The sequence below is a fragment of the Physeter macrocephalus genome, chromosome 17 (genome assembly GCF_002837175.3).
Source record: "Physeter macrocephalus isolate SW-GA chromosome 17, ASM283717v5, whole genome shotgun sequence".
In the NCBI taxonomy this organism is placed as follows: domain Eukaryota; kingdom Metazoa; phylum Chordata; class Mammalia; order Artiodactyla; family Physeteridae; genus Physeter; species Physeter macrocephalus.
Genome location: NC_041230.1, coordinates 41,918,326 through 41,946,287, shown reverse-complemented (window position 1 = coordinate 41,946,287; position 27,962 = coordinate 41,918,326). Strand labels below are relative to the sequence as shown.

The 27,962-nt window shown below is 45.9% G+C and overlaps 2 protein-coding genes across 2 annotated transcripts in view; one reads left to right on the top strand and one right to left on the bottom strand.

The window, feature by feature from the left end:
• Nucleotides 1-830: 830 nt before the first annotated feature.
• On the top strand, nt 831-14,778 carry MARVELD3 (MARVEL domain containing 3). The gene is made up of 3 exons (XM_007115822.2): nt 831-1,225; nt 3,866-3,993; nt 13,169-14,778. The coding sequence occupies exons 1-3, from the start codon at nt 837-839 to the stop codon at nt 13,804-13,806; spliced, it is 1,155 nt and encodes a 384-aa protein (XP_007115884.1). The 5' UTR covers nt 831-836; the 3' UTR covers nt 13,807-14,778.
• A 2,223-nt stretch (nt 14,779-17,001) lies between these two features.
• PHLPP2 (PH domain and leucine rich repeat protein phosphatase 2) overlaps nt 17,002-27,962 on the bottom strand; it is a 72,938-nt gene continuing 61,977 nt past the window's right edge. The window contains exons 16-19 of the mRNA XM_024124975.3: nt 26,783-26,893; nt 25,749-25,943; nt 24,068-24,299; nt 17,002-21,668 (exon numbers count right to left, since the gene is read on the bottom strand). Coding sequence (XP_023980743.2) covers nt 20,514-21,668; nt 24,068-24,299; nt 25,749-25,943; nt 26,783-26,893 — 1,693 coding nt within the window. The 3' untranslated portion in view covers nt 17,002-20,513. The remainder of the gene's footprint in view (nt 21,669-24,067; nt 24,300-25,748; nt 25,944-26,782; nt 26,894-27,962) is intronic.

The window sequence follows — 27,962 nt, the reverse complement described above, 5'->3', positions numbered from 1 at the left end:
AACTCAAATGTCCCCTTCCCAGATCTATATAAAGAAACCTGCTCCGTCAAAATGTAGACGTCAAATTGTCTTCTCTCTTTCTTGCCAGTTCTCCTTTTCCACACACAGTAGAACGGACGCACCGTACAAGGAGAGTTCATTGCTGGATCTCCCGCGCCTGCTAGGCTAGGGGCTCACACATATGCGTTGAAAGAATTCATTAATAGACAGCAATTTTGTATGTTTTAAAATATCCTTCCTTGGCAAAAGGCTGCCAATTCTGTGTGGTTCATCATTTTTTTAAAAAAACATTTATGAGTCCAGGACTCTTGAATGAACTGGCCTCAAGTCCCCTACAACACAGTTGTTGTAAGGATAGCAGGAGAGGGAGGAAGAGAAGGGCAGTGGCTGGGGGGCCGGCTGGGGGGCTGAGTGGACGGATGGGTGAGACAGCGGATGGGTGAACACTCTGGGGAAGCATACCCAAGGTGCTAAGTTGAGAGCACAGTTGCCTAGGCAGCCCATCTTGAGGAGTCGCGAAGCGGATACTTCAGGGCCGACGGGGCACGGCGGGAGGGCGGTAGTCCCCTCCTCTGTGTGTAAAGCAGCAAGACCCTCCAGGCTCGCACCCCCTCCAGGCGCACGCGCGCCCAGACCCCGGACCGCGCTCAGCAGCGTCCCCTGCCGGCGCGCGCGCTCAAGTGAACGCTCTCCTGGCCCGCAGCGGGGTTAGTGCGCGTGCGCGCAGGTGAGCGTCCCGCCCCGCCCTGCCCCGCCCTCGGGCTTGGCCACCTGCCGGGGAAACTTGTGGATTGTTGCCCTCGGGTCGCTCCGGGGCGGGGACGCGGAACAGAGCCATGGAACAACATTCGTCGGGGAATCGCGAGTCCCGGGCCCGGCCAAGAGAGCGGGACCCAGACCGGCACCCCCGCCCGGACCGAGACCGCCACCCCGAGAGACAGCAGGACAGAGCCGGGGACCGGCGCAGGGAGAGAAACGGGCACGGGCGGAGGGACGGGGACCGGGACAGGGGGAGGGACCGGGAATCCCGCCAGGACAGACACAGGGCCGGGGACCATCGTGGCGGTGAACAAAGAGTTTGGGAACAATCCCGCCACAGTCGGACGCGGGACGGACCCCGGCGGCCGACCTGGGACGCGGCCCCGCCCCCCTGGCCCGCCCCTTGGGAAACCCCGGAGCCACCGCCCCTGCGGAAGGAGGGCCTCGGACGCCGAGGACCAGAAAGGTGAGGTGGGGCAGCGAGGGCCCTCTTCCTCGCCCCGGAGGAAGCCTGGGTCTGAGGCCAGTTTGCGCGGTTCTGCTGTCCCGGCTGCTTGTCCTGGGAAGCTGGTTTAAAGGAAGTGCCATTCTTCCCTTTTGAGCTCTTAGAGGTGACCTGGGAGGCAAGGAAGACCTTACAGTGCCCCCCCCCCCACACACACTCCTTGACTTGAACCTGATGAACGCAGAGACCTACCCCCCCCCCCCCCCCCCCCCCCCCCCCCCCCCCCCCCCCCCCCCCCCCCCCCCCCCCCCCCCCCCCCCGCGCCCCCCGCCGCGGGGAGGGGGCCCCCGTCCCCGTCCCCAGCCGCCCCCGATGAAGCAGCTGCCGCCACAGCCGCCTCCGAAGATGGGGGATTTCTACGACCCCCTCCGTCCCCCACCCACCCTTTAGCAGTGGAAGGACCGGGCACCAGGTAAAGAGGAAGAGAGGACTTCAGAACTGGAAAGGGAAGGGTGGGAAAGAGATTGGGTGGGTTGGGTTAACCTGAGGCCCCTCTCTGACCCCCACCCATGTGGTCACAGGACTGCCCCTTGGGGCTTCAGACCCTTGTCCTGTGCTCCAAAACCAGCCCTCCCCAAAGTCCAGTTCCCTGGAAGCCCAGGCCTAATAAAAGACCAATGAAAAGCTAATAGTTTAATGTGTAATCCCTTCCAGGGGTATATGCATTTCAAAACCAGACAGCTGGGAGAAGATACACTTTTAGCCAAAGAACTGAATGTACCTAAAACTCTGCACAAAAGGGCAGAGATTTTTTCCCCCCTTTGTCAGTGAGGTCTTTCTGGGCAGCCTCATTCAAATCCCATGATTGTTTCAGACCCCACCCACCTGAATGAACAAACTTTGCCGTCACTACCTTGTAGAACAGAGTTCCCATAAGGCCTGTGGGATGAAAGCATCATGACGTTCTGGAAGACTGTGAGCTGGGAGAGGGTAAGGAAAGAGAGGCGGTGGTCCTAGACCTCACTCCCCCTCTAGGGAAGTGGTCTTTTTTCCATTGCGCATTCCATCCAACTCCACAAATATTACTGAATGCCCAGATTAGATGCCAGGCCAAGAAGGAGACAGGCAGGTACTGGAGTGATGACTGCCTTCTGGTTTTTGCCCTCGTCCCTAGGAGTCCAGGCTCCTCTCTGCTATGGAACTTGGAGGCTTAAGGCCAGTCTCTCTTCTGGTTGTGTCCACACAGTGGAAAAGCTATTATCCTGAGTTTATGTTACATTATCTAGAACTAACTAACCAAACTGTGACAATGGGTGTGCCCAGTTACAGTCACAGGCGCTGGCTACTGTCTCCCTGCCTAAAGCCACACTGCATTGCAGCTGCCAGGCCTGGGAGGATCCAGAGCTTCATGTTTAGGTTTCCTTCTAAACTGGTGTCCTGGTCCCCCTGTCCCCACCCCCGCCAAGCCCCAAAGCTAGTGAAGGGAATACTTTTGCTTCTTTTGCTCACAGTTGGTGGTTTAAAACCAAGAGCAATTTATTTCTGTCTCTCCTCCACATAACAAGCATGTATTTAATGGATGGGAGGTAGGGCCAGGGACTACAGAGATATACTCACGGTGTCCACAGGACACTGACAAGTAAACAGGCCAATTTGCAGCACCTGTGAAACGTGCCATTCCAGCGGGGGGACAGACACAAAGAGAACAGAACTGGGGCCCTGATTGGGCTCTGGAATGTTTCCTGGAGGAGATAGCCCCAAAGCTGAGTTCTGGAGGAGCAAGAGGCTGTCTCAAGCAGAGAAGTAGTTTCCACAGTGACCCAGAGGCATGGGAATGCGGGTCACCTTTTGGGGCGGGGAGAGGGGCAGTTCACTATGGCTGGGTCTGTGAACATGAGGTTGTGAGTGGAGAGAGATGAGCACGGGCCCTCCCTTGCTGTGCTTAAAGTTTGGACTTTATGGATTTCAAACCCCAAAAATACATGGTGAGATCTATGTTCCAGAAGGATCCCTGGAGCCCAGCTAGTAGAATGCAGCCCCCACCATTCACCACTGAATCTTGGACAAAGCCCAGGATGTGCTGGATAAAGTGATAGGGAAGGGTGTGGGGTAGGGGGGGGTGAGGAGAAGGAACGGAATATTCCAGGACTGGCAGAGGAAGAGGGAGAGATGTGAAGATGTCCAAAGTTGTCTGTACCACCCATAGCCTAGAGAATGATTGTGGATTCAACTCTTTCCAAAGTAACTAGGGAAGGAAGAGAATGCCAGCCTGGGCATCAGTCTTGTGAATGCAAACTAGTTTTGAAGAGGGCCTGGTCCTCACTGAACTGAAAAGCTCCCCCAGGTGGCTCCCAGCTACCTGTTAGATACCCCCACCCAACACACACACACCCCTCCCCCGCAGGCCAAGCCAGCATGGGAGGCGGGGCTCAGAATTACTGAGATAAGGGACGTGTTTAATTAGCAGAACTGAGCCAAGTGTTTGGAGGCCTTGTATAGCCGCTAAACCAGAAAATTCTCTGGAGTATGAAATCTGTGGCAGATTTTCTGTTCTGTGCATTCTTTAATGTCTGAGCCCAGCGTGAGGTGTCCAGAGTTCTAATGCTGAACAAGCTATTGAATTTGAAGCCCGCTAATGGCCACACATGTGTTTGATTATAGTGAGCCCACTTCAGGGAGATATCCGCTTTCGACCCTCAGGCCTGGACTAGAGGAAGTGGAATATTACCAGTCAGAGGCTGAAGGGCTCCTGGAATGCCACAAGTGCAGATACCTGTGCACCGCGAGAGGTGAGCCATTTTGAAGGCAGTTTGACCAATTACTTACCGTTGCTGGTGGTTCTGGACGGGGTCCGAGATGATGGAGCAAAAATTCAAGCCGACTTCCCTTTTGGTTTCCTCGTATTTTCATTTTCACACCTGCGTGAAGTTCACACTTTCTAAAGAAGGGTAGGAACGTCTGAAAGGGGCGGCTAGGTTTCCCGTGTTTCTCCTCAGACAGGCCCGGGTGTGGTGAGGCAGTCGTGCCTGCAGTTTTCAGAGCCAGCTCTGAGTTGCCGGCTGTCAGAGGGGGGCCCGTCTGGTAAGGCGGGCTGAGTTAAAGAGATATCACCGGAGATGGCAGCCAGGTTGAGCTCATGCCACAGGACGGGAGATCCGATGCCCAAACCTGCCATCATGGCTTTTAAATGTTGTTGACTGAGACCCACAGTAAGAAATACGTTTCACATTAAGAACAAGTTCACATGTGCGCGCATGTGCACACACACGTCATGAAACAACACGCCATCACCTACGAAGGGCAGTAACTTCTGTTTCATTGAAAACAAACAAAAACAAAAAACCACACTTATTAGAATCCACTTAAAGAACACTTAGAAGAACACTTAAATAATATCATGTGTCAGCTCCAAATGTGGTTTCCCAGAGTTCCCATCCTAGCACCAGGCCTGGCCTTGCCAACAACGAAGAAAATCTGGTTTGTCAGGGTGAAGAAAATCTTACCCTTATGGCTCACATGATTTGGTAAGAAATTTTCCTCAGCTACCTATGACTAAGAGGGGAAAACTTCTTGGCCTAAGGGGGAGAAATCGTGGAACTTATACCTGAAAATGTCTCTCTCTTTTTTTTTTAAATTTATTTATTTTTGGCTGCATTGGGTCTTCATTGCTGCGGGCGGGCTTTCTCTAGTTGTGCCGAGCAGGGGCTACTCTTCACTGTGGTGCGCAGGCTTCTCATTGCGGTAGCTTCTCTTGTTGTGGAGCACGGGCTTTAGGTGCGTGGGCTTCAGTAGTTGTGGCACATGGGCTCAGTAGTTGTGGCTTGCGGGCTCTAGAGCATGGGCTCAGTAGTTGTGGCTTGCGGGCTCTAGAGCATGGGCTCAGTAGTTGTGGCTTGCGGGCTCTAGAGCATAGGCTCAGTAGTTGTGGCACACGGGCTTAGTTGCTCCGTGGCATGTGGATCTTCCCGGACCAGGGCTCGAACTCGTGTCCCCTGCATTGGCAGGGGTATTCTTAACCACTGTGCCACCAGGGAAGCCCCTGAAGATGTCTCTTAGAATGATTACAATGAGATACGTTATTATGGGATTATGTAGAACTTTCATTGAAGAGCTCTAGGCAATCCAGGTACAAGAATCCTAGTTTACTGTATGTTGGCACACCCCGTTGCTTTTTTTGTTGTTGTTGTTTTTTGTTTTTTGTCTTTTGCGTTACGCGGGCCTCTCACTGTTGTGGCCTCTCCTGTGGCGGAGCACAGGCTCCGGATGCGCAGGCTCAGCGGCCATGGCTCACGGGCCCAGCTGCTCTGCGGCATGTGGGATCCTCCCGGACCGGGGCATGAACCCATGTGCGGCCATGGCTCACGGGCCCAGCTGCTCTGCGGCATGTGGGATCCTCCCGGACCGGGGCACGAACCCATGTTCCCTGCATTGGCAGGCGGACTCTCAACCACTGCGCCACCAGGGAAGCCCCACCCCGTTGCTTTTAATTTCTCTCAACAACTCCTGAGGCTCAGAGAGGCACAGTAAGTTATACAAAGTCACAAAGCAGTTAAGTGGAAGAGCTGGAATTGAAAGTTAGAGCCTGACTCTAAGGCCTGAAGTGGTTTACGTGCTTGACCTTCTTTTCTTGATGATATAAATAATAGGAATAAGCCAGAGGCTCTTTAACAGGTTTCTCTCTAGAGGTATTCTTCAGCGATTGATTTACCAAGAGGAGAGGGCAGAGCTTGAGGCCCCTGATTTAGCTTTGATTGCTTCTGGCTATTTGGTTGGGCCTAGATGTTGGGTTTCTGAGTCAAGATAGTGAAAGGATAGTTCAGCAGTCAGAAGCTAACAAATGAGGGCTTATAAAGATCTCTGGACACGCAGGGACCCATATAAATACACAATGCTGTGTTGTGTTGAGAGCAACAGCCATTAAACACTGGGAACTTGTCTCAAACAGGAAATTCACACCTGGGTAAAGGTCATCTGAAGATTTTCAGCCTCGTCTTGGAGTAGATCTTTTGTGATTTCTTTTCCTCATCAGTGAAATCATGTCCTCCTCCAGCAAACTGGCAAAAATGGGAGGCAGCTGTGGCTCTCTCTAACTTCCTAGGGAGACCCTGCAGTTTGGGCTGAGTCACCCTTAGGAAGTTCAGTGGAACACTGACAAAAAGAGATAAGCCCCAAATTCACGGTTACGGGCAAGACTCCTCAGCTACTAAAATCTTTAAAGGCTGAGGATAAAGATCAGATAAACAGCAAGTACAGACGTCACATGTGCATATCAGATCACTAGGAATCCTGTCATTTATAGGTTGTGTTATAGGTTTATTATTTGGAGAGACTGGTGAGGAATTACAAGTTCCCTGGGGAGAAGGTACATGGCCTGCTCCCCTCCTGGCTCCCTCCGATTTGCATTTGGAGCAGCTTCCCCTTTCCCTTTTGTCCTTTTCCTCTTCCTTTAGACCTTTGGTGCTCAAATCATGATGGAGAAGATTGTAAAAGGAGAGCTAGGCCAGTGTAACAAGGAAATTGTGAAGAAAAAAAAAAAGGGTGATGTTTGCATTCAGCTTGATGCAAGGGCTTGATGTTTGCCTTACTTGCAAACCATCCTTAAAAATTTAATTTCATTCTCTCTCCAAACATTGTAATCTCTATAGTCAGTGGTGCTGTCTCTCACTCAGAGACTGGAGGTTTCGTTTTCAGATGGCTTCTCACTGCCAGTGGCATTGACTTGTGACCACACTGAAAAGGTTCAGAGGGACAGTGGTGGGGGTTTTGCCCCCCAACTTGCATTCTCCGTCCCCCTTTTATATGCTTATTTAATACCCTAACTCAGTGCTTATGGGACTGAGCCTATGTCAGCACGTACAACTCCCAGCTCAGAAGCACCCAGCTTTATATTACGCTGAGAAAAAGAAGCAACACACAGAAGAGTACATTAACTGTATGATTCCATTTGCATGAAATTCGAGAAAGACAAACCTAGTTCCTAACGGCAGAGAATAGATCAGTGGTGGCCTGAGGAGGAAGGTGAGGGGTTGACCACAAGGGGTGACTAGGGAACTTTCTGGGGGGATGAAAACAGTCTATATCTTGATTATGATTACATGGCATACACAGTTGTCAAAACTTACTAAGCTGTTTGCTTAATGCGGGTCATTTTGTTATGTATAAGTTATATAACAGTAAAGCTGACTTTAAGGAAAGTAGCCAGCTTTGGTGGCAGATCTGGGGCTCTTTCATCGTCCAAGATAAAGCAGCCAAGGGTCCTGAAAAAATCCAGCCCTGGGAAGATATCACAGCCCAGATTTGCTCTTTAGGGAAACTAAAAGAAAACAAAACTTTAAAACATACTTATTGAATTAAAGTCTAAGAACAGTAAAACCAATTATGTTTCTCTAATTCAGTAAGCCTTATAGGTTTAACTAACTTAACCTTTCCTATCCCTAATACACGTGAACCACGGTTAACGTTCTGACGGATAACTTCCATGCTTTTTTTCTAACGTCATTATATTTTTTAAGCACTATGATATAAGCTCCTTCAAATTTGGAGAAATTTCCTCTTTCAAACTGAAGATGGCCACAAAACATATCTAAAGAGGATATAACTATTTTTCAGTCTTTTTGGCAGGGAAGGGCTAGGGCAGAGAATGTTCTTGCCTTCCATAAAGGACACCTTTCTTTCTGCTCACTGGCGTGATTTCTGCCCCCATCGTCCTGCAGCCCACCCGGGGCAGGCTGCTTTGCTCTTTTGAGAGTTACCCTTTTCAGTCCAAAGTACCTCTGACATCATTTCTGGAGACCACAGTTCCCTGCTACCATCTAATGCTAATCATGCAGCTTTGGCTGCTCAGGCCTTCCAGGGGGCAGAATAAAGAGCTGGCTGTGGTGTGAGCTGCCATGGGGAAGATAAGCCTCAAGGTGGAAGTCTCCAAGTGCAAAGTAGCATCTCTCAAAATGGTAACACACCCTTCTCTTGCAGCCTGCTGCCAAATGCTGGAGGTTCTCCTCAACTTGCTGATCCTGGCCTGCAGCTCTGTGTCTTACAGTTCCACAGGGGGCTACACGGGCATCACCAGCCTGGGGGGCATTTACTACTACCAGTACGGAGGGGCTTACAGTGGTTTCGATGGTGCTGACGGGGAGAAAGCGCAGCAGCTGGACGTCCAGTTCTACCAGCTAAAGCTGCCCGTGGTCACCGTGGCAATGGCTTGCAGCGGAGCCCTCATGGCCTTCTGCTGCCTCCTCATCGCCATGGGCGTCCTGCGGGTCCCGTGGCATTGCCCCCTATGGCTGGTGATTGAAGGCTTGTTGGACGTCCTCATTGCCGGGGCATACATCCCAGCCTTGTACTTCTACTTCCACAACCTCTCGGCTGCGTACGCCTCTCCCGTGTGTAAGGAGAGGGAGGCGCTGTACCAGAGGAAAGGATACAGTGGCTTCAGCTGCAGTTTCCATGGGGGAGACATAGGTGCTGGAATCTTTGCTGCCCTGGGCATTGGGGTCTTTGCCCTGGGGGCCGTGCTGGCCATCAGGGGTTACCGAAAGGTTAGGAAGCTGAAAGAGAAGCCTGCGGAAATGCTGGAGTTTTAGGCTCTTTAAAACGTTCCGAAAAACTTGAGTGATGGAAGTTACTCTGAACCACTGTCTTTCGTGGAATATTTTGTTGTAGAACTTGCCAACCCTTGGAAAGTAACAGACCAATTTTAGTTTGCTGGGCCTAGCTCCAGGGTACATGAAGCAGCACTGCCTGATGTAATAAACCCTGGTCCTGGAGCCCTCTGCTGGTGAGGGACTAACCAAAATTACTTTAAAAAACAAAAACAAAACAACAACAAAAAACAACCAAAAGTAGAGCCCAAGACCCACAAGGAAAAGGCATATGCTGCAGCAAAATGCACTTCTTGAGTGAATAAAGGGAGATAACCAAGTGAATTTGAAGAACCTTATCCTCAAAGTTCATGAAAAGCCACACAGACATGAAAAAACATTTCAGCCTGAAGTTCTCTAAACACAGCTGTCTTAAGCAGATTAGCCTCGAATTTTTTCTCACTGAACTCTAGGCCCTTCACTCCCTTAATGCTCTGGATGGCAGGGGTTGGGGATGCCTGGGAAACTGCTGCTGTAAGACATAAGCTGGAGGGAGACGTGGGCTGAGGAAAGAGGAATCAGATTAATTCACTGGGTTGCAAAGGAGGTATTCTAACAAGCCCCTTACAGTGGGCTTGAAAGCTCAATAAGTGTTTTGTACCTCTTGTAAATGTACCATTGTACGGCGAATTCAACCCGACATCTGGAATTCAGGATCCATCCAAAATTAAAGAAAGTAAAATCTTTCCCACGATAAGTATGCTACTTTTGGCCAGACAACTTCATGGGTTCTTACTTCATGTTAAATTAGGACTTATGGCCCATTATAATATATCCTTGGTACAAGTGAATATGTTCTTTGCTTTATGTGACTCCAATAAAAATCCAAAGAAAAATTTTAATTTGGGGGTGATGGTTCTCTTTACAATACGTTTATAATATTATTTTCTTGTCACATTTAAAAGGTGAGTTCCATTTGGGTTTACAAAAGGAAATACGTATAGTTGCTTGTATATGATTAGAAAACTTCTTGAAGAATATATAAGAATGTATTAACAGCATTTGCTTCTGGAGAGGAAATTTAAAATTTTTTTTCATTTTATGTAAGACTTGACTGCACATGTCTTAGTCTTATTTTAGAAAAAAATGTTTTAATTTGATTTGCTTTCCTCAGTTTTTTCACATTTACAGTGAAAAGGCAGACAGTAGATGTTTAGTTAAGCAGAGTATTAAATGATCAGCCACAAAAGCAGCCTCACCCCAAAAGATGCTATTTTACAATAAAAATCTCCGGTCTGTTTCAGTTTCCACTTCCCTCTACAGTTTATCCCTCCATAGGGATAAACTGCTAGCTCTAGTAGGCCACTCTTTTCTTTTCTCCTGATGTCTGTGAATCTTTCTGCACTAAAACAGCATGCTTGGAAATACTTGAACCTGTTCGATGTTTTCAGCAAAGCCAGGTCAGGCCTGGCTGGTGCTCTGATAATATCCAGTGGCCATATTTCTTCATCATTGGCCCCAGCAACAGACCATTATTCCTCTTGATTGTTGCAGTCAGTGGAGTGGTTGACAAGATCTATCAATAGATATATTACATTTCAGCCTGGCAGATATGTGCTGCGTGGATTATGTCGCTGCTGTTTTGGCAGAATCTTGTCCCAGAAGGAAACATTCAGGTTGCCCACATCTTGTAGCACAGTATCCCTGCTTCCCTTCAGGGGGTGGAGATTAACTGCATGCAGAGGGAAAACCAAGGCAGAGAAAGGTGTTAGGTGGGGGAGATAGCTACTCCCCGTGAATTAGAATGATGTCTGGGTCAATTAATTTGCACTGCTTGTAGGGAGAGAGTAGCCAGTAGCTTATGGTGCCTGGGAGGAGAGTGGGCAGTTCTGGTCTGACGTTGTTTTCAGATTTAAATTAGAGGAATGTAGCTTCTCAACTGTCAGAGCCCTTAACTGCTGCGTTCCATGGACCTCCTAGGAATTTGTGTGGGCCCAGCAGGAGATGGAATCAGCAGGCCCAGTAGCTGTTGCCTAAGTACATTAGACATACTGGTCTTTAGTTGCCCAGTTTATAAACGTTGTGGTACCCCCTTGTGTATTAGAGGGTTTTCCTGACTTCTGGGAAACCATGCTTTTCATAAATTTGTCCCTTTTCTTCTTCTTCTTTTTTTTTTTTTTTAATATTTATTTATTTATTTTGGCTTCACCGGGTCTTAATTGTGGCATGCGGGATCTAGTTCCCCAACCAGGGATTGAACACCAAGGCCCCCTGCATTCGGAGCGCGGAGTTTTCCCCACTGGACCACCAAGGAAGTCCCTGTCCCTTTTCTTCTTAAATCTATTATTAATCCCCTTCTTTTTTTTTTTGGCTGCATTTGGTCTTCATTGCTGTGCACGGGCTTTCTCTAGTTGTGGCGAGCGGGGGCTACTCTTCATTTCAGTGCCCGGGCTTCTCATTGTGATGGCTACTCTTGTTGCGGAGCACAAGCTCTAGACATCTGGGCTTCATTAGTTGCAGCACATGGGCTCAGTAGTTGTGGCATGAGGGCTCAGTAGTTGTGGCATGCAGGCTCTAGAGCGCAGGCTCAGTAGTTGTGGCTCACGGGCTTAGTTGCTCTGCGGCATGTGGGATCTTCCTGGACCAGGGATCGAACCTGTGTCCCCTGCATTGGCAGGTGGATTCTTGACCACTGCACCACCAGGGAAGTCCCCTCTCCTTCCATTTTATGTATATTACTGGGCAGCATCACCGTCCACTTGTATAACATTTTATTATTTTCCAGGCATTTTCACATACTTGCTTTCATTTGGGCCTCATCCCAGCCCTGTGGGATAAGACAGGGAGGCGTTACCTTCATTTGTCAGATGAAGTGTCTGAGGCTTAGAGTCAGTGACTTGGGCACGGTCACAAGGCAGTAAAGAGCGGGGATGTGAGCCTGGCATTCCCACTCTAGGTTCATATGCTTTTCTCTTCATTCTCATCTCTGACCCCTGAGAGAACAACAGGAGACCTTCTCCCAGGAAGACGCCTAACTAGAGGCTGGGACCCCTGTCAGTGACAAATGAAAGGTGACTTTGGACAAGTCGACATTCATCTCCGTTCACCTGTTGGCTTCCACTGCCTCGTGGCATTTGCGGGTTCCTTAAACTTGTAAGAACCCCCCCCCAAGTGAACAGGCCAAGTATCCAGCAGTAGCATACTGGCTGAATAGACTGGTCTACCCACACAGTGGGCTTGGAGGCCACGTAACAGAGCATGTGGACACTGTAGGAGCTGATCTGAAAACATCTCCAGGAAGAGTAAAGCACAATGCAGGGCAGTGTGTGTGGTGTCCTCCCTGTGACACAAGCAGGGAAAGGGGGATGAAATTCAGATTTGAGTGCTTTTACTCGCATAAACGAACACTGGAAAGTTATATTAGAAAATAATGAAAGTGGTTGGGGGTAGAGAACAGGGTGGACAGGGACATGGGTGATTTTTCTCAGTTTATGTCCTTTTATGTCATTTTGATTTTTTTTTAACTTTAAAATTTGAAATAATTATAGATTCACAAAACATTGCTAATATAGAACAGAGATCCTGTGTATCCTTAACCCAGTTTTCCCCAGTGGTGACTATAGTACAAAATCACAACCAGGAAATTGACACGCTCCAGAGCTTAGTTAGATTTTACCAGTGTTACATGCGCTCATGTCTGTGTGAGTGTAGGTCTGTGCGGTTTTATCCCGTGTAGATTCGTGTGACCGCTGCCACGATCAGCTACGGAACTGTTCCATCATTGGAACATCCCTAGCGCTCCCCACTTATAGTCACACCCATCCCCCTCCCGCTCCCCCAATCCCACTCCTCCCTGACAACCACTAATCTGTTCTCATTTTGAGACTGTTATGTAAATGGAATCATACAGTATGTAACCTTTTGAGACTGGCTTTTTTCACTCATCCTGAATCCCTTGAGATCCATCCGAGTTGTTCCGAGTATCAGCTGCTCATTCCTTTTCATTGCTGAGTAGAGTTTCCCTGGGGATGGCTGTACCACATGGTTGAACCATTCGCCCATTGGAGGGCATTAGGGTTTACTGTGACATCTGTGTACGTGTTTTTGTGTAGACCGAAGTTTTCATTTCTTTAGGATGAATGCTCAGGGGTACAGTTGCAAGGTCACATGGTAAGTGTATGTATAGTTTTTAAAGTAACGGCCAAAAGTTTTTCCACAGTGGCATTTTGATTTTCAAACATGAGTATTAAAAAACAAAAACCAAGGATGTTAATGGTGAGTCTGACCATGTCCTCACAGTCAGGTGGTATTTCTCTTGCCTGACCTAGAGAGCTTTCCTGGGTGAGTGACGTCAGTGTTAAATTCCCAATCTCTCTCCTCCTAGGTGTGATACAGATAGTGGAGGTGATATTGAATGGGATGGTTCTCATGTGTATCGTGGCCTCCTACTTTGTCCTTGCTGGATTCAGTGCCAGCTTTACCAGCGGCGGTGGCTTTGGGAACAACTATTACTCACCGTTTGAGGGCACTGAGCTGGAGCAGGTTCGGCAGCTGGACCAGCAGTACACAATCCTCCGGGCGCCCCTGATATACAGCGGCGTGGTTGTTTCTCTGGGGCTGGGTGTCCTCACCTTGGGTGTTTTACTCCAAGGAGCCAAGAGTCTAAACAAACTGCCGGGGAAGTGGCTCCTCTTGGAGGCCGCCTTCAGCCTCCTCGCGGCATTGGGCTACTGCGTAGGCATTGGCATTTACCTCCATGCAGCCTTGCGGATCAATGCCACAGACACCTGCAAGACAAGAGAGAGGGTCTATGCCCGCAGGGGACTCACCTGGATGAACTGCCAGCTAGCAGGCACTGATGGAGCAGCAGCCACCTTTGCTTGTCTCCTGGTGGTGATGTACGGCGCCAGCGTGGTGCTGGCCCTGCGGAGCTACCGAGAACAGCAGCACTACAGGGACAGCCAAGAACAGCACAGCAATTATAATGATGCACCAGGATACCTGTGGTCTGGGATACTCTGAGATATACTACTGGAACCTAAAAGTCAACCCAGCCCCCTTGTTTCTCTCAAAAACCACACTACACAAATGTGGTTTCCATGTACTTGATTTTATAAATGTTCCCTTTGGCACCAATGCAAAGCTAGATGATCATCCCATTTTTCTATCAATGTCTTTGTTGGCTGAGAGCTAGAAAAAAATACCTCCACCTTCGCTACAAAGAGCAACATTGGAAGTTTGCATATACGCTTATGGTTTGGCTCTCTTACCAAATAGTAAGGTAATAATACTAGCTAAGTAGCCAGAGAAATTCTGAAAGATGAGAACAACACATCAGGGGTAGCAGGCCCAGTGTTACAGTGGAAATAGCTTGCCTGACCGAACTAAAGTCACTAAGAAAAACATGCCGTTTCCCCCTGTATTTGATCCCAGGGGAATGATTATAAAGCATTTGTGTGATTAGATTCCAAATGAGTAATTACATTCTGGCTCTCTCCTGGAGGAAAACTCTCCTGCCCATTCGACAGTATACCATGACTGCATAGGTCCCAGAGGCTGGATCCCTGAAACCTGAAGACAGGTAGGTGCTTTTAGCATGCATGTTCCTCCTCGGGATTTCTGGGGTAGGGCTCAGATAAAATGGTTTTCGCCACCTTTCCAAGCTAGTTGCTTTCTTGTTTCAAGTCATTTGATTGGAATTCACTTTCCTGAAATATTTTATAATTTCCTGAAACATGACGCCTCCAAATAGTGAGAAATAAAATTCATAAACTTCTTAAACGTGTTATTCAGCTGAGTACAAAGATAAAGCAGTTGATTTTACTAGACTATACAGGCATTTTGGAGCCTTCTTTATTTCTGCATCCCTTCCAGAGCCCGACAGAGTAGGCCTTCAAAGGTCGATTGTAATCTCTCACGATTCTGAATTGTTTCCATAATGTAACAGATCATTAACACTGAATCTCAAAAATAAAGTTCTTTAAGTAATTTTAACCTCAAGTTTTATAGCTGTTCTTATACTTTACAACTAGTCTCAGATATTCCGTTCATGTAAGATGCAACTAGAAATATACATGTTCTTATTATAAAGGGTAGTTTTTCTAGTTGCCATCTTTTTTCGTAACATTGTTTTATTTTCATTTTATAAATGAGATTAAACTATTAATAAGTTCAAACCAAATTTTTAGTACAATTCTAAAACCAGCAATTTTGACAGAAATCTCAGACTGTCTATACAGTTAGTAAGAAATCAGCAAACGTAAGCCTGTTTCAATGTATGCCAGAGTGGCTATTAAAAAAATTCAGTCAACGTCATCTTCCTCTGATGTGTGTTGGCCATTTTACCCCTGCATGTTTGCTGACTCTTTTCCCTGGAGTATATTACCTTTCCTCTCTCCTCTTATATCCTTCCTATCGCTAGTTCTTATAGAACCTATCCAAGGTGAAGGATCAAAACTAAACCTCAAACAGAAATGAGAAAATATCTAGATTCTACTTTTACAAAAAGTAAAGCTTGGAGGAAAACAACAACTAGAAGTCTACCCTGCTAGCTTAAAATACAAACACCAGTGCCAAAGAAAGCTGCTTCCGCTCCACCACCTTAGCCCGAGGCAGTGGCTGGAGTCCCGCAGAGTTTTCACTGAGTGGTAAGACAAGTTTAACAGCAGCAAAAATCAAACAACCCATTTCTCACCCGAACCCCCCAAAAAGCTTCCCAACACACACTATTCTCACCTAGGATTTATTCCCTGAAACATACCCTGAGTAGATCTTTGCCCGTGTCTGGGTCCGGGGCTTGGAAAAATGAGGACTTCGGCCACTGTGACCCCAGTGCGGTGCACCGGCCCAGCTACAGTACTGGTCCCAGTCAGCTCCTTCCAATCACTGCAGCAGCAGCATTCAAAATGCCTTAGCAAAACCTGCCTTAGTCACTACCACTTGGCGGGTTGGCAGGTCAAGATTTCTCACTCACATTTTACAGATGAAATGAAGGTTCAAGAAGGCTAAGTGGCTCACCCAATGGTTGACATTTCATTGAGTGCTCACCGTGCCGGGTCCAGTACTGAGCTAAGGAAGCATTTGTTGACATCATCTCATTTTAGCTCACAGCTGTTGAGAGAGAGAGACTATTATCTCCATTTAACAATCGAGAAAAAAACACCTGCCTTGGAGAGGTGAACTTGCCTCAAGTCGAGTCTTTTTAAGTAGCAGAGGAAAAACTCAGACCCAGTGAATCACACACGGGAAAGTGTTCTGAGTGACTAACGTGCTCTTGTGGTGTGTGATGTACCAGGGAGACAATATCACACGAAGGAGAGAACACACCCGAGAAGTTCACTTCTGCCACCGTGTAGGCAGGTGTGTGTGTCATGGAACCGAAGTATGAAAGTAGATGGTGGCATTGAGCCCAGCCCAGCACATTGGAGGTACTCAAGGAACAGTTGGTGAACCAAGTTCTCAAAATTTCATTTTGCTAAACGAGGAGGAAACCTGCAAAATGATTTCAACGGGGCCTTTATTTGGAGTGAGAGGTAGCTAATTTTGCTTGCAAATCCAGAGATTATGGGAGACAACCAATGGGGAGAGGGGAGGGGAACAATTTAGAGACTTAGCTAGATTAGACGTACTTTGTGAGCCAAGACTCACCACTGTCTTAAACTCTAACACCAAAGCCATTAGGACAGACAAGATGGCCAGATTACCCACTTACTTCCTCTGTATCACTGGTAGTTCTGTGGTTTGTTTAAGAGGAGCTGTAGATTATTTACAAATTAAGTTCCCTCTAGTCAGCTAATAACTGCATGGAAATAAGGACCATGCTTCCTGTCTTTGGGGTTTCTTTAAACATATAAACCAAGTCAGAATATAATATTTCTTAATGTAAAAAATCTTTATTGCTATTTCAGCTTAAATGGTGATCAAAAATATTTATTCTTGCCTTAACCCATAACTTCACAGAGTGTTATGGAATGTGCTTTCATTTGTTATCTTCCCCTACAACAAGAAAAAGCAGAAAAATCCTAAAGGTGCTTTTGGTTAAGAAACTAATTTCACATACAAGTTAGAGAAAATTACAGTTTCATGCTAAAATAAAGTACTTATAAAATAACAGGTACTCCATTTTAAAACAAAGCCATGAAAAAGATATTCCATTTTATTTTATTTATTATTATTGTTATTTATTATTTTTTTTTTACAAACAATAGATTTGCTGCAACATGCTCTGGCTCATATTATTGAATTAAAAAATTTAACACATTTCAAAAATATCAAAAATACACTATAATGAGTCTTAGGACTACAATATGACAATGATTGCACAAAACCATAAGATATGAATTCACTGTCTGGATGACATCCACTGGCAACAGTGAGAGAAAACCCTACAGCTTCTGGGAGAAGTGCATGAAATTTCAAAGGAGCTTATGTGTGATTGAATGAATGATCATCAAATGAGGGAAACAGAGCAGGATTTACTATAGCTGCTTTTCTCAACCCAGGAAGTGCTTACCCAACTATGGGGCAAAAGTCACTAACTGGAGAGAAAGATTGACTTGCCTCCATGATTGGGGAAGTCTGAAAGTCCCCACCCAGAGGGAAGTAAAAAGTGACACAAGACAGTTCTATAGTGATGCTGAGGACATCACTGAATGGCTTGGAGACTATTTAATAATTGGTACATTTATCAATAACAGCCAAGTGCTCCCTTATGGAGGTCTCTTCATTAGTTAATTATTGAGTAGATAGAGAAGGTGAGCCTGTGGCTTCCAAGTACCTGTTTTTGCTGAAAGCCTACATGGAAAGAAGGGCATCATTTGATATTCAGTAGATCAGCCAAACCTCACTGGCTCCATCTCCTAGAAAATAGCACCCAGTGATTACCAAGCTGCTTGTATTGGCTCTTCTATACACCAGGAAAATGAATTCATCAACTTATTGCACACATACACTCTACAGTAGTATAATAAAGCCCTCTCTTGTAATGAGGAGTGGTAATTCAATGACTATGGTAGCACGGTAGATTTATGACATACTAGCGTTCAAATTTTCCAATGTATTTTCAATCCATTTGGATAAAAATAAAAATACCATGGCTGCCAAGACTTGTGTACTTTTCTTTCTTCCATGGGACTCCTGGACTGCTCCCATTAAGCAGGAGTGATGTTTTTTCAGAAATTCTCTTAAACGCCTCTATTAAATGGGAGGTACGCACAAGGACCTGAGAATCATGCAGAGGCCGGGTTCTCTGGGCTAGAGATCAACGGGCCTCTGCCCGCCTGGGGAACACATCCTCTGGGTGAAGTCCTGGGAAGTAGATTACATTCACCTGGAGACAAGATTACTGGCTTTCACCACCTGACAACCTAATCAGATCACACAATAACTGTAAATTACTTCATAGGACAAAAGAGTTCTGTGTATTTTTGGTGATGGGCTATGGCCTTTTCATCCCATTTTAACAAAGAGCAATTATAGAGGGAAATGAATCAAAGGAAGTTACAAAAAAGAGTAGTCAGTTTTGGTGTAGCCTATATTAAAGGTTTTCATACAACCTAACATTTCCTGAACATAAATCTACCACATAAAAGAACATTTGGAACTTTAGGGTCCTTCTGACTAAAAAGTAAATACATTTACTTTTAGTAAAGTCATTTCATAACTGGGTTTTGTGGTGGTTCCAATTAGTAGGGTGGGAAACAAAGACAAGAAAAGGTTCACAGATAAAGGATAATTTTTAAAAGACTATACTATTGAAGTGGTATATTCCCAAAATAATTTCCAACACTATCATCTTGGGTTTTTTCCTTCATTTTCATTCCCCCGCCCATTTTTCTATTAAAAAATAAGGCGGCAACACACTACTGTTCCCATCTTTCTTACAGCACCTGAACTTTGCATGAACCACTATGTTCCCCACTTCAAATCAAGACCTGAGTTCTAAAATTTTGCAGTGGCTAACCAGTAGTTTGACACAGAAAAGCTGTGTTTCTGATAATTTGGGGGCTCAAATTCAGATCCTTGATGGGTTGAACACTAGACAGCCATTGGTATGGAAGCCCCCCCAAGAGTGTACCCCACTAACGCACATGGGTACGGGGCCTCTGAGAAGATGAGGATACATAACGATTTGTGGAGTGGTCATCTGGTTTTCTACCACTGCTTTAACAAAACTTCCCCCCGCCCAAAAAAAAAAAAAAAAAAAAAAGACAAATATATGTATAGATTAACCTCATCTTTAACATTTTGTTTCTCATGAAACAAATTAAAAATGGTTCCGCTCTATTTTCTTTTTAATTGCGAAAGTATTTAAAAATTCAAAGCACATTCCCCACTGGGTAACATTAAGCAATGTCAAAACTTCGCAGGAATAAAGAGGAATTAATTTTCCTAAGTAAATCTTCTAAAAGAAAAGGCAACAGAACAGAATTATGGAAGGAACTGCATTTTGCAAGGGTTACATGGAATGTGCAAAAAAAATCAGTAAACCAGGTTTTCTGTAAGCTTAGGATTTTCTCAATTAAGTCTTTCAGAAATTGAGCCCAGTACTGTGAAACCATGTGAGATGGATAAGCATTTTCAGAAGAAGACTCTGTTAAACATTAAGAGGTGAACCCTCAACTCACTCCTGATGTTTTAGAAAACCATCTCTCTGCTCTAGAGTAAGAGAAGGAACCCGCCTAACCTGGAGGCTCCACCCATCCATCTGTGCCCGTTCGGCCTCGGTCTGTTCCGAGTCATCTATAACTCAAGGTTACTTGGATGTGAGCAGCAGCCTTGGCCCTGCATGCTAGGAGGCTGACTGCCATCTCCGTCACATGTTATGGAACGAGGCCAATCCCCAAATGCCTCTCTTGTGACCTGCTGGGAGGTTCCTAGCAGGTGTCACATGTGTCAAGGAGTTATTCTCTTTTTGTGATTTGGGGGGAAGTAGTCTTAGTCCTCACTCCTTCCCCATCTTCATCCCCCAAAGAAGGTCCTACTCCCCCTGTTTCTCAGGAACTTTCACAGTCTGACATCCAACAGTTAAATCAATTTCCCAGGGCCCTTCCTAGTACCCTCATAGCCGGCTCCAACACCCGACGATCATCCTGCCTGTGGACAAAGGCGCTGGGCTGCCTCTAAGAAGACTGGCTCGAGTGCAGATTCAAAAATAGAAAGTTCACAGTCAATGAAAAGTGCTCTCACTACATCACATACATAAATTATCTGTTTGATTGGGTCTACATTTCCAATAAACATCATTTTGATAGGCTGTATTCTCGTAGAGAAGAAAGAAAAGCCATGTGACTAGTCACGTCGCATCCCGTCAGGTTGAGATATAAGGTGATTTCTCTGTCACAGAGATCCAACAGCAGCAATCAGTAAAGGGAATCAATCTTCAGTTATTTCCTCCACAGAAACAGTCCCTTTCCTGCCCAGGCAGGCAAATTCTCAAAATTATCCTCGGAGAGAAAGGGTTAATGGCAGGTGGTAGGACTGGTACAGGGCCATGCCTGCCTGCTCCCCGGGAGCCCTGGGGATCCCAATGCAGGTTAAATGTGAAACTGAACACTGATGGTGTTTACTAGCTTATCCAGAGCAAGACCCTGACGGCTCTCACCATTTCTGGCTCTGAGTTCTACCCTCCTCTCATCTGTGGTTTAGAAATGCAGAGGCAGAGTGCCCCTGGCAGGGTGCCCTACCCCACACCTCACAGCCTTCCCAGCGCCGTGGCCCCCAGGGGAGTACTACAGCGCCGTGTCAAACTCCTCTGTGAGCTCGGTCCGACCCTCTTCGCTGGGCTCAGGCTCAGGCCTGCTTTCCTGGTGGTGTTTCATTTGTTCCTTCACTTCTTCTTCGAGGTCACGAGGTACAACAAACTGGTCCTCTGGCTCCAGCTGAGCGGGGGCAGCAAAATAGCCAGTTTTCTTCCTGGGTGCTTCTGTGGCCACTTCGATGAGGTTCAGGCTATCTTCCAGGGGCACAATCGAGCCATTGGAGAGTTTCTTTCCGTAGAGACAGGAAGTGGAGGGAGACTTCTGTAACTCTGTCTTGTCTTTGCTCACTGGGAGAAGGATGCCACTATTCACACTGTTCTGTCTTCGGATCCCAAAAACGAATCCTCTAGCATGTTCCTCGAGGCACGGGGTAGGAGAATTCTCCCTAAGAGTGGGAGAGTTCTCAAGCTGCCTCCCCCTACAGCAGTGGATGTCTACTTCTACTTCCACCTTGCTGCCATTTGTCATGACGCCTTCGACGGGCTGGTCGTCATCACTGTCCAGGCCGTTGTCAGACTGGTTACTGGAGAAAGTCGCACAAGACGGCTGGCGCTGAAACACCCCTGCTGTGGGCGTTGGGTGGAGGCTGCAGCGCCTCTCTGGCCTTGAAAGCCAGCCAGCATCCAGGCCGACAGTGTTATGTTCGTCAGAAGCAGTGGATCCCACCTCACTGCTCACCTCCGAAGTGGACATCTCGCTGCTGAACTCAGAGGCAATACCACTACTGGAGGAAGGAGTGGTTGGCTTGGGTGGGTCCTTGATGACGGCGGTTGAAGCAAATCCCACAGGACCTGGGAGGGTGAGCCCATTCATTTCACAAGTGCAGCCTTCCTCACCAACGTTCAAATAAACCACCATGGCACCCACGTTGTCCTGACAACCATAGCTCTGCGCTAATGTGCACAGCTTCTTGGCAGCCGCTAACGGGTCTTGTACATGGCATACTGCGTTGACTGCTTCTGTGTATGACAAGTGTTCCCACAATGCTTTGTTTCCCAGAATCAGCAACTCATCCTGAATGGTAAGTGGAGTGGAAGATATGTGGGGCTTGGGGAGGATCCAAGGGTAGAGGTATGTACAGCCCAGCAGCCGGGTACAGCAGGTGACCCCATTCACTTTGTTGTCCTAGAGACAAGCAGAATGCAAACTCTGAGAAACAAGCAACAGTGACACAGAATTTTTTATCTCTCTAGATCACAATGCTTAGGGCTCTACAAAAAAACAGAATTGACATGTTATGTGGTTTTTCCTAGGATCTGTGTAATTTTAAGTGGACTTATGAAAAATAAATGTATAGAATTCTAAAAGGACAAAATATCAAATGGGTTATTATTCTGCAAATAGTTCAGAGGACTGAGTTAAAACCAATTAAAATTAAGTGGTTAAAAGGCACCTCTGTGTCAAAAGATATTTGCTCTAACATGAAGTATAGTCCTCAGCATGTTCTTAAATAGAGAAACATCTGTTAGAAAAACAATAAGCAAAACTATCAATTCCCCATCACTAGTATTCTTGGAGGGGCCAAAACTCAGATGCGTCACTAAATATGACTTCTCATTTAAAGGCAGAGTTGGGACTGAAGATACTAAATGGCTAAGAGAATGTTTATAGCTAAAGCACCAAATAATGCCTAAAGTCTGAAATCTGTGGCATAATTTACCTACTCTGTAATGGTTGTACCAAGAACGATGTAATTCTAAACTCAGGGGAAAAGGAATAACCCTGGTTGCAGGCTGGGAATGTTTATCTGCCAGATGCTTCATATTGATTTCTTCTCAAGATAAAACCAAACAAAACTGCTAAAGCCCTCAATATACTAATTTCATAGTTGCAGTCATTCTTTGGGTGAAAATCCTGCCTCATTTATCAGACTTTGTCACAAACTCTCAAAATTTATAATCTTATTTTCCTCACCTGTAAAATGAAAATAAAAGCACTTCTTTCATGGGGGTTATTGTGAAGCTTAAACAAAACAGTGAAAGTACAATGCTTAGCAAATAACAAGAAAACAATAAATGTCTGTAGTTATAAAAATGTTTCCTACTTGTTCAGGACTCCCTAAGAAAAATCTGAACAACATTATCTAAATTCTGTAATAGACTAATCAAGCAAAAAGTTATCTTTTATCTTTTGTTTTGACTGAAAGACTCTCCTAAGACCAAATTTCCAGAATCTCCATAGCATCAACCACATTATAATGATACATTTTTTTGGTTTTGTGCTTCCTTGGATGGAATCTTTTATGGTCCTTATTACAGAATTCTGACAGAACAGACAGCCTAGAAGTGGACCCACACATATAGTCGACTGATCTTTGACAAAGGAGCCAAGGCAACTCAATGAAGAAAGGACAGTCTGTTTCAAAACATGGTGCTATGTCAACTGGACATTCACATGCCAAAAACGAAAAAAAACCTAGACACAGAGCAGCTTACACCTTTCACAAAAATTAATTCAAAATAAAACACAGACCTAAATGTAAAAGATGAAACTTCTAAAAGATAACACAGAAGAAAATCTAAGTGACTCTGGGTTTGGCAATGAGTTTTTAGATACACCACCAAAAGCATGACCCATGAAAGAAGAAAATTGGTAAGCAGGACTTCATTAAACTAGAAACTTCTGCTCTGCAAAAGACACTGTTAGGGCTTCCCTGGTGGCGCAGTGGTTGCGCGTCCGCCTGCCGATGCAGGGGAACCGGGTTCGCGCCCCGGTCCGGGAAGATCCCACATGCCGCGGAGCGGCTGGGCCCGTGAGCCATGGCCGCTGAGCCTGCGCGTTCGGAGCCTGTGCTCCGCAACGGGAGAGGCCGCAGCAGAGGGAGGCCCGCATACCACAAAAAAAAAAAAAGACACTGTTAAAAGAATGAAAGACAAGCCACAGATGGGGAGAAAATATTTGCAAAACATTTCGGATAAGGACTTGTATCCAAAATACACAAAGAACTCAACAATAAAGAAACAAACAATCCAATTAAAAATGGGCAAAAGATCTGAACAAAATTCTGCTTTGCAGTATACAATGTTCACATGTAATTGCTAAAGTCTTTTTGAAAGCAAAACGTTATGCTAACTTCTGAAAAGGGAGAAAAATTATAGAGATACTGATGCTTCTTTATTAAAAAAAAAAACAATACCAGAGTATACTAAGCCATATACAATACAAAAAGGAAAAACACTGTGAAACTTTTCATTTCAGAACAGGGATGTCAAACTATAAAACTTTTTTTCTTCTGTTTGGAATAACAAACCAGATGAAAATTAACCAAGGAGGACATTTACATTTATTTTACATACTATATCTAAGTCTCCAGGACCACAAATTAGGATTTTTCATTTCTAATTAATTTGCTTTTTCTTTCTGCTAGTCATTAGCTACTCATTAGATTTTCTTTTATTACTATTTTCAGGATTGGATACAATTTACAGGGCTTGATAGGAAGAAAATGGACCTTCACTGTTCTATGCAGAACAGCATTCATTAGATTTGGGGAGCGGAAGTGACCGGTGGAGAGCAAGATTCACCTCTGTTATGATGGCTTTTTGGTCCTTCACCCTCTGAGCCTCCTCCGGGTCCTGTTCCAGGCTGAAGACTTTAGACAGGGGCACTGGCTTCCCACTTCGGCACAGGACTGCTTGGCACGTGCCAACGTTGGCCACGGTCAAGCTAAAGCTACTTGTTGGATCGGCAGTGTCAGGACGGATATAACAAAGGAGAGCAGAAGAGCCCAGCTTCTGGCCAGCCATTCCTAATTTCCTGTTGAGAAAGAAAAGAAAATGAAAACATGGCAGCTAGTTTTAGAAGAAAGCAGTGGTCCTTCATGTCCATGACTCCCTCGTTTTTTTACCGTGTGACTGAAGCCACTTCACCCTCCTCCATCTGAAGGCAGTCTCTTGATGTGGGTGATGATGGTGAAGACAGCCTTGCCTTCTACTCTTAGCTGAGAAATTTTACCAAAAGGGTCCGGGTAAAGGAGACAAGGTGCGGCTTTCTCTGTTGCTTCCGCTTGTCTGATCATAGACTACAATGACCTAATTCGGTGGCTCCCAACGGTAGCAAATCAGAAACACGTGAAGGGCTTGTTAAAGACAACTCTGGGCCCACCCCCAGAGTTTCTGATTCAGTGGGTAAGAGGCTGGCCCATAATCTACATTCCAATAAGTTTCCAGTGATGCTGAGGCTGCTAGTCCTAGAACAACACTTTGTGAACCACTTACTTAGGCTGTAAGTTCCCTGAAGGAAGGCCCATAATTTTCCTTGTATTTCTCCCATACACATGGCATCCATCCCCCTCAGCACTTGGTACACAACGCTAAGTACAGAGCAGATGCTATCAGAAAGATCTGGTTTCAAATTCCAGCTCTGCCATTTATGGGCTATAGATCCTCAGCAAGTTGATGCTCCGAGAAATTTTTCTGATTAAAATACCCACCTCCACAGCTTGTTTTGAAAATTAAAGATACAGTATGAAAAATGCTTGGTACAGTGCCCAGCTCTTGGGAAGTGCTTCATAAACTGAGTTTCCTTTCCCACACCCTTTATTTTGCCAAGTCCCTAGGCTCAATTCTATTACTGAAAAATAGACTCCTTTCCCAACATCTTTGTGTCATAATGACAGATAAAACCACCTCGGGCTCCAGGTTGTTCCGTTTCAACCTTCTTATACAAAGGTACAGCCTCCCAGTTGTATGTACCCTTTATGCAGCCCACCTGATGTGCAAGATTTTCTATTAGCCACCAAGAGATTTTCAACAGTTTGGTTTATAAGGTTTTTGCCCTCAAGTGGCTTAGACTTTTCAGTGAGGAGATTACTTGGTAAATCCCCAATAATAAGTATTTTAAACACAAGAATCTGATGACCTACAAACCTTTTGTAGGTCACTGACGCTTTGGAGAATCGGATAAAGGATTATCACCTTCCTTCCCCGAAATGCGCATACACACACACAACCTTTTGCCATGATTTCTGGGCTTTCCAGATTCTCAGCAGCCTTCGGTTTCAACAGAGAAAACAGATGCCTCCACAGGCTCTTTAAAGAGCCAAAGTCCCCACATTCAGTACTGATGGAGAGAATGGTCACAAAACAAAGAGCAAGATCTCACCTTGCCCCTGTACTTACAACTGAGACCCTGACCTTCTGGCTCAGTGAGATTTATTTTCCAAAAGCAGGGCCGAGTTAGGAATTATTCAACCCACTTGCTTACCTGTGAGATACCAAGAAGGTGTGAGCCATGAAAACTGTGTCATTTGTTGACTGCTGTATCTCTTCCAAAAGCACATCTGCCATGGTACACTGGAGTAGGCGAGGGAGCTCCTCATTTCGGTCCCCATCAAACATGCCATACACAGCTCCCACGCCCTCTGCAAAGTTATCCACAGCTAGAGCAGATACACATAGCCTATCACAGAAACAGGAGAAAGACAAACAACGAAGAAAGTTAGTGGTAAAGCATTCTTCTCCGGGGAGCCTTCTTTAAAAAAGTAAGTATTGACTGAGGGTGGAGAAGAATAGTAGTAAATCCTAATCTACACATGAAAAAAGTGCTACAGAAGATAAGTAAGCAGCATCTTAAAGAGGTGATGCCATAAGAAAAGGGGGAATTCAGCCACATTCAGGGGCAGTACATATTAGCTCTGCAATGCTGTGGAAGGCTGGGAAAATTAGATGTTTTCTCTTCGTAATGATTAAGGACTAGTATCAACACCCTTCAGCCAAAGACTCCCCCGGTGCACAACATACCTGTGGCTGCAGAAGTTGAGTTTATTATGCCTTGCAACAAGAGAAAGCACACCATGGGACTCTGGGATATATAAGAGGGTATTGGAAAAAATCTAGTACAGGATTTGTGTCTGCCTGGGTCATTTTGGGGAAGATCTAACAAAGTGGGGGATCATACTAGATTGGGTGCTGTCAGAAAGCAGGGCTGAATCTATGGTTGGGTACCTCAATAAACCTTATCTACAGGGAAAGAAGATTAGCATGGGGACAAAGCTGTGATTGATAAAGAAAGTAGCAGTCACCCATCTTAGTCATGGGATGGGGTGTGGGTGTTTTGTGGACTGCACATTCATCTTGTTTTGTCTTACTGGATCATGGTCTCAGAGGACTCTTATCTGGTGTTGGCATTCTGTGATTTGTTTATGTCCAACAGGAGAACAACATGGCCTAGCTTTCAGCACCAGATCCTTTCCCAGATGTCAGGGGAACTTTCTCAGTCTCCATGGCCATGATACTCACTTGTTTCTCTGCCCTGCCATCTCAGCCAGTCCATGGCTCCAGAAGGTTGATGTAACTGTAGAATCAGTGGTTGGCAAAGGTTTCTGATCAATTTTCAGGGTGGTGATATGGCTGTGGGAAGTGGAGGAAGGGAAGTTTAAACCGTACATGCTTCTGTACTTTACAGAAGCTATCCCAACAATAATTTACATTTTTATAAAATAATCTGTTGACAGACCAAGACTAATTTCCAGAGAGACCAAAGAAAGTAGTATGCTGACCCACTGGCCAAGAAGAGAGAGAAAGGAAAGGGGTAGGAGGAAGAAATAGGGGCCAATTTTGTTATAATCGATGCCGTTCATTTCAACGAAAAACTAAGCACAACAAAGATTTCTAAGTTTCAACTGTCTACTTATTTTAAGTATTTTGATACCGTGAAGTCTTGGTACAATGAATGAGCTTGCATTGTCTTAGATGTAATGTAATGTGATCTGTGCCACCTAAATTACCTATGCCTGCTGTACAATCACACCACTCAGATGGCTGTTCTCTTGCTCTCTGTACGACCCTGCCCAACCAGTGCCTGCCTCACCCACACCCTACTCGCCTGACTGACCTTCCCTCTGGATCACAGAGCCTGACTGGTAAATGCCTGCATACCTACCTCCCCGCCCCCACTTCACTCGGCCCCAGCTAGTGATTGTTCTCATCTTTAGATCAGAAATCTCTCTACTATGAGAGTTTATCAAAGGGGTGGCGAGCGGGCGTGCCGCTGCTCGTTTCCCAGGTAACTGATGAGCCAACCTCCCTCCATAACTGGTAACCTCCCTCTCCCCCAGTAGTAAAGACACTACCATGTCCTGCCCACCAGATGCTGCACACGGTGGGGTGTTGCTCCGGGACCTTGCTTCAGACATGTAAGATCCCCCTACCCGTTAAAACATGATGTCTCTGGTGCTGACTCTGGGCTCCTTCTTTGGTCTCGAGGTTGGGCAAGTACAGGGCTTGCAGGCCTGTGGGGTGCAGCCCCACACCTGCCCTGTAAAGATACTGGGGTACGGCTGAGCAGTACCCACGATGTTGAGTTCGAATATCCATGGGCTGACTGCTGGACAGAACACCCATCGAAAACTGACTCAAAGACGAGAACCAAGGGGCTTTATGATCTAATTCATTCTACTCCTTTAATGAACTGAGGTCT

Excerpts from the sequence above, each read along its gene's own strand:
- MARVELD3 (XM_007115822.2), top strand. The coding sequence starts at position 837 with ATGGAACAACATTCGTCGGGGAATCGCGAGTCCCGGGCCCGGCCAAGA. Across the intron at positions 1,226-3,865 it reads GGACGCCGAGGACCAGAAAG|TGAGCCCACTTCAGGGAGAT; the intron begins GTGAGGTGGGGC and ends GTTTGATTATAG. Across the intron at positions 3,994-13,168 it reads ATACCTGTGCACCGCGAGAG|GTGTGATACAGATAGTGGAG; the intron begins GTGAGCCATTTT and ends CTCTCCTCCTAG.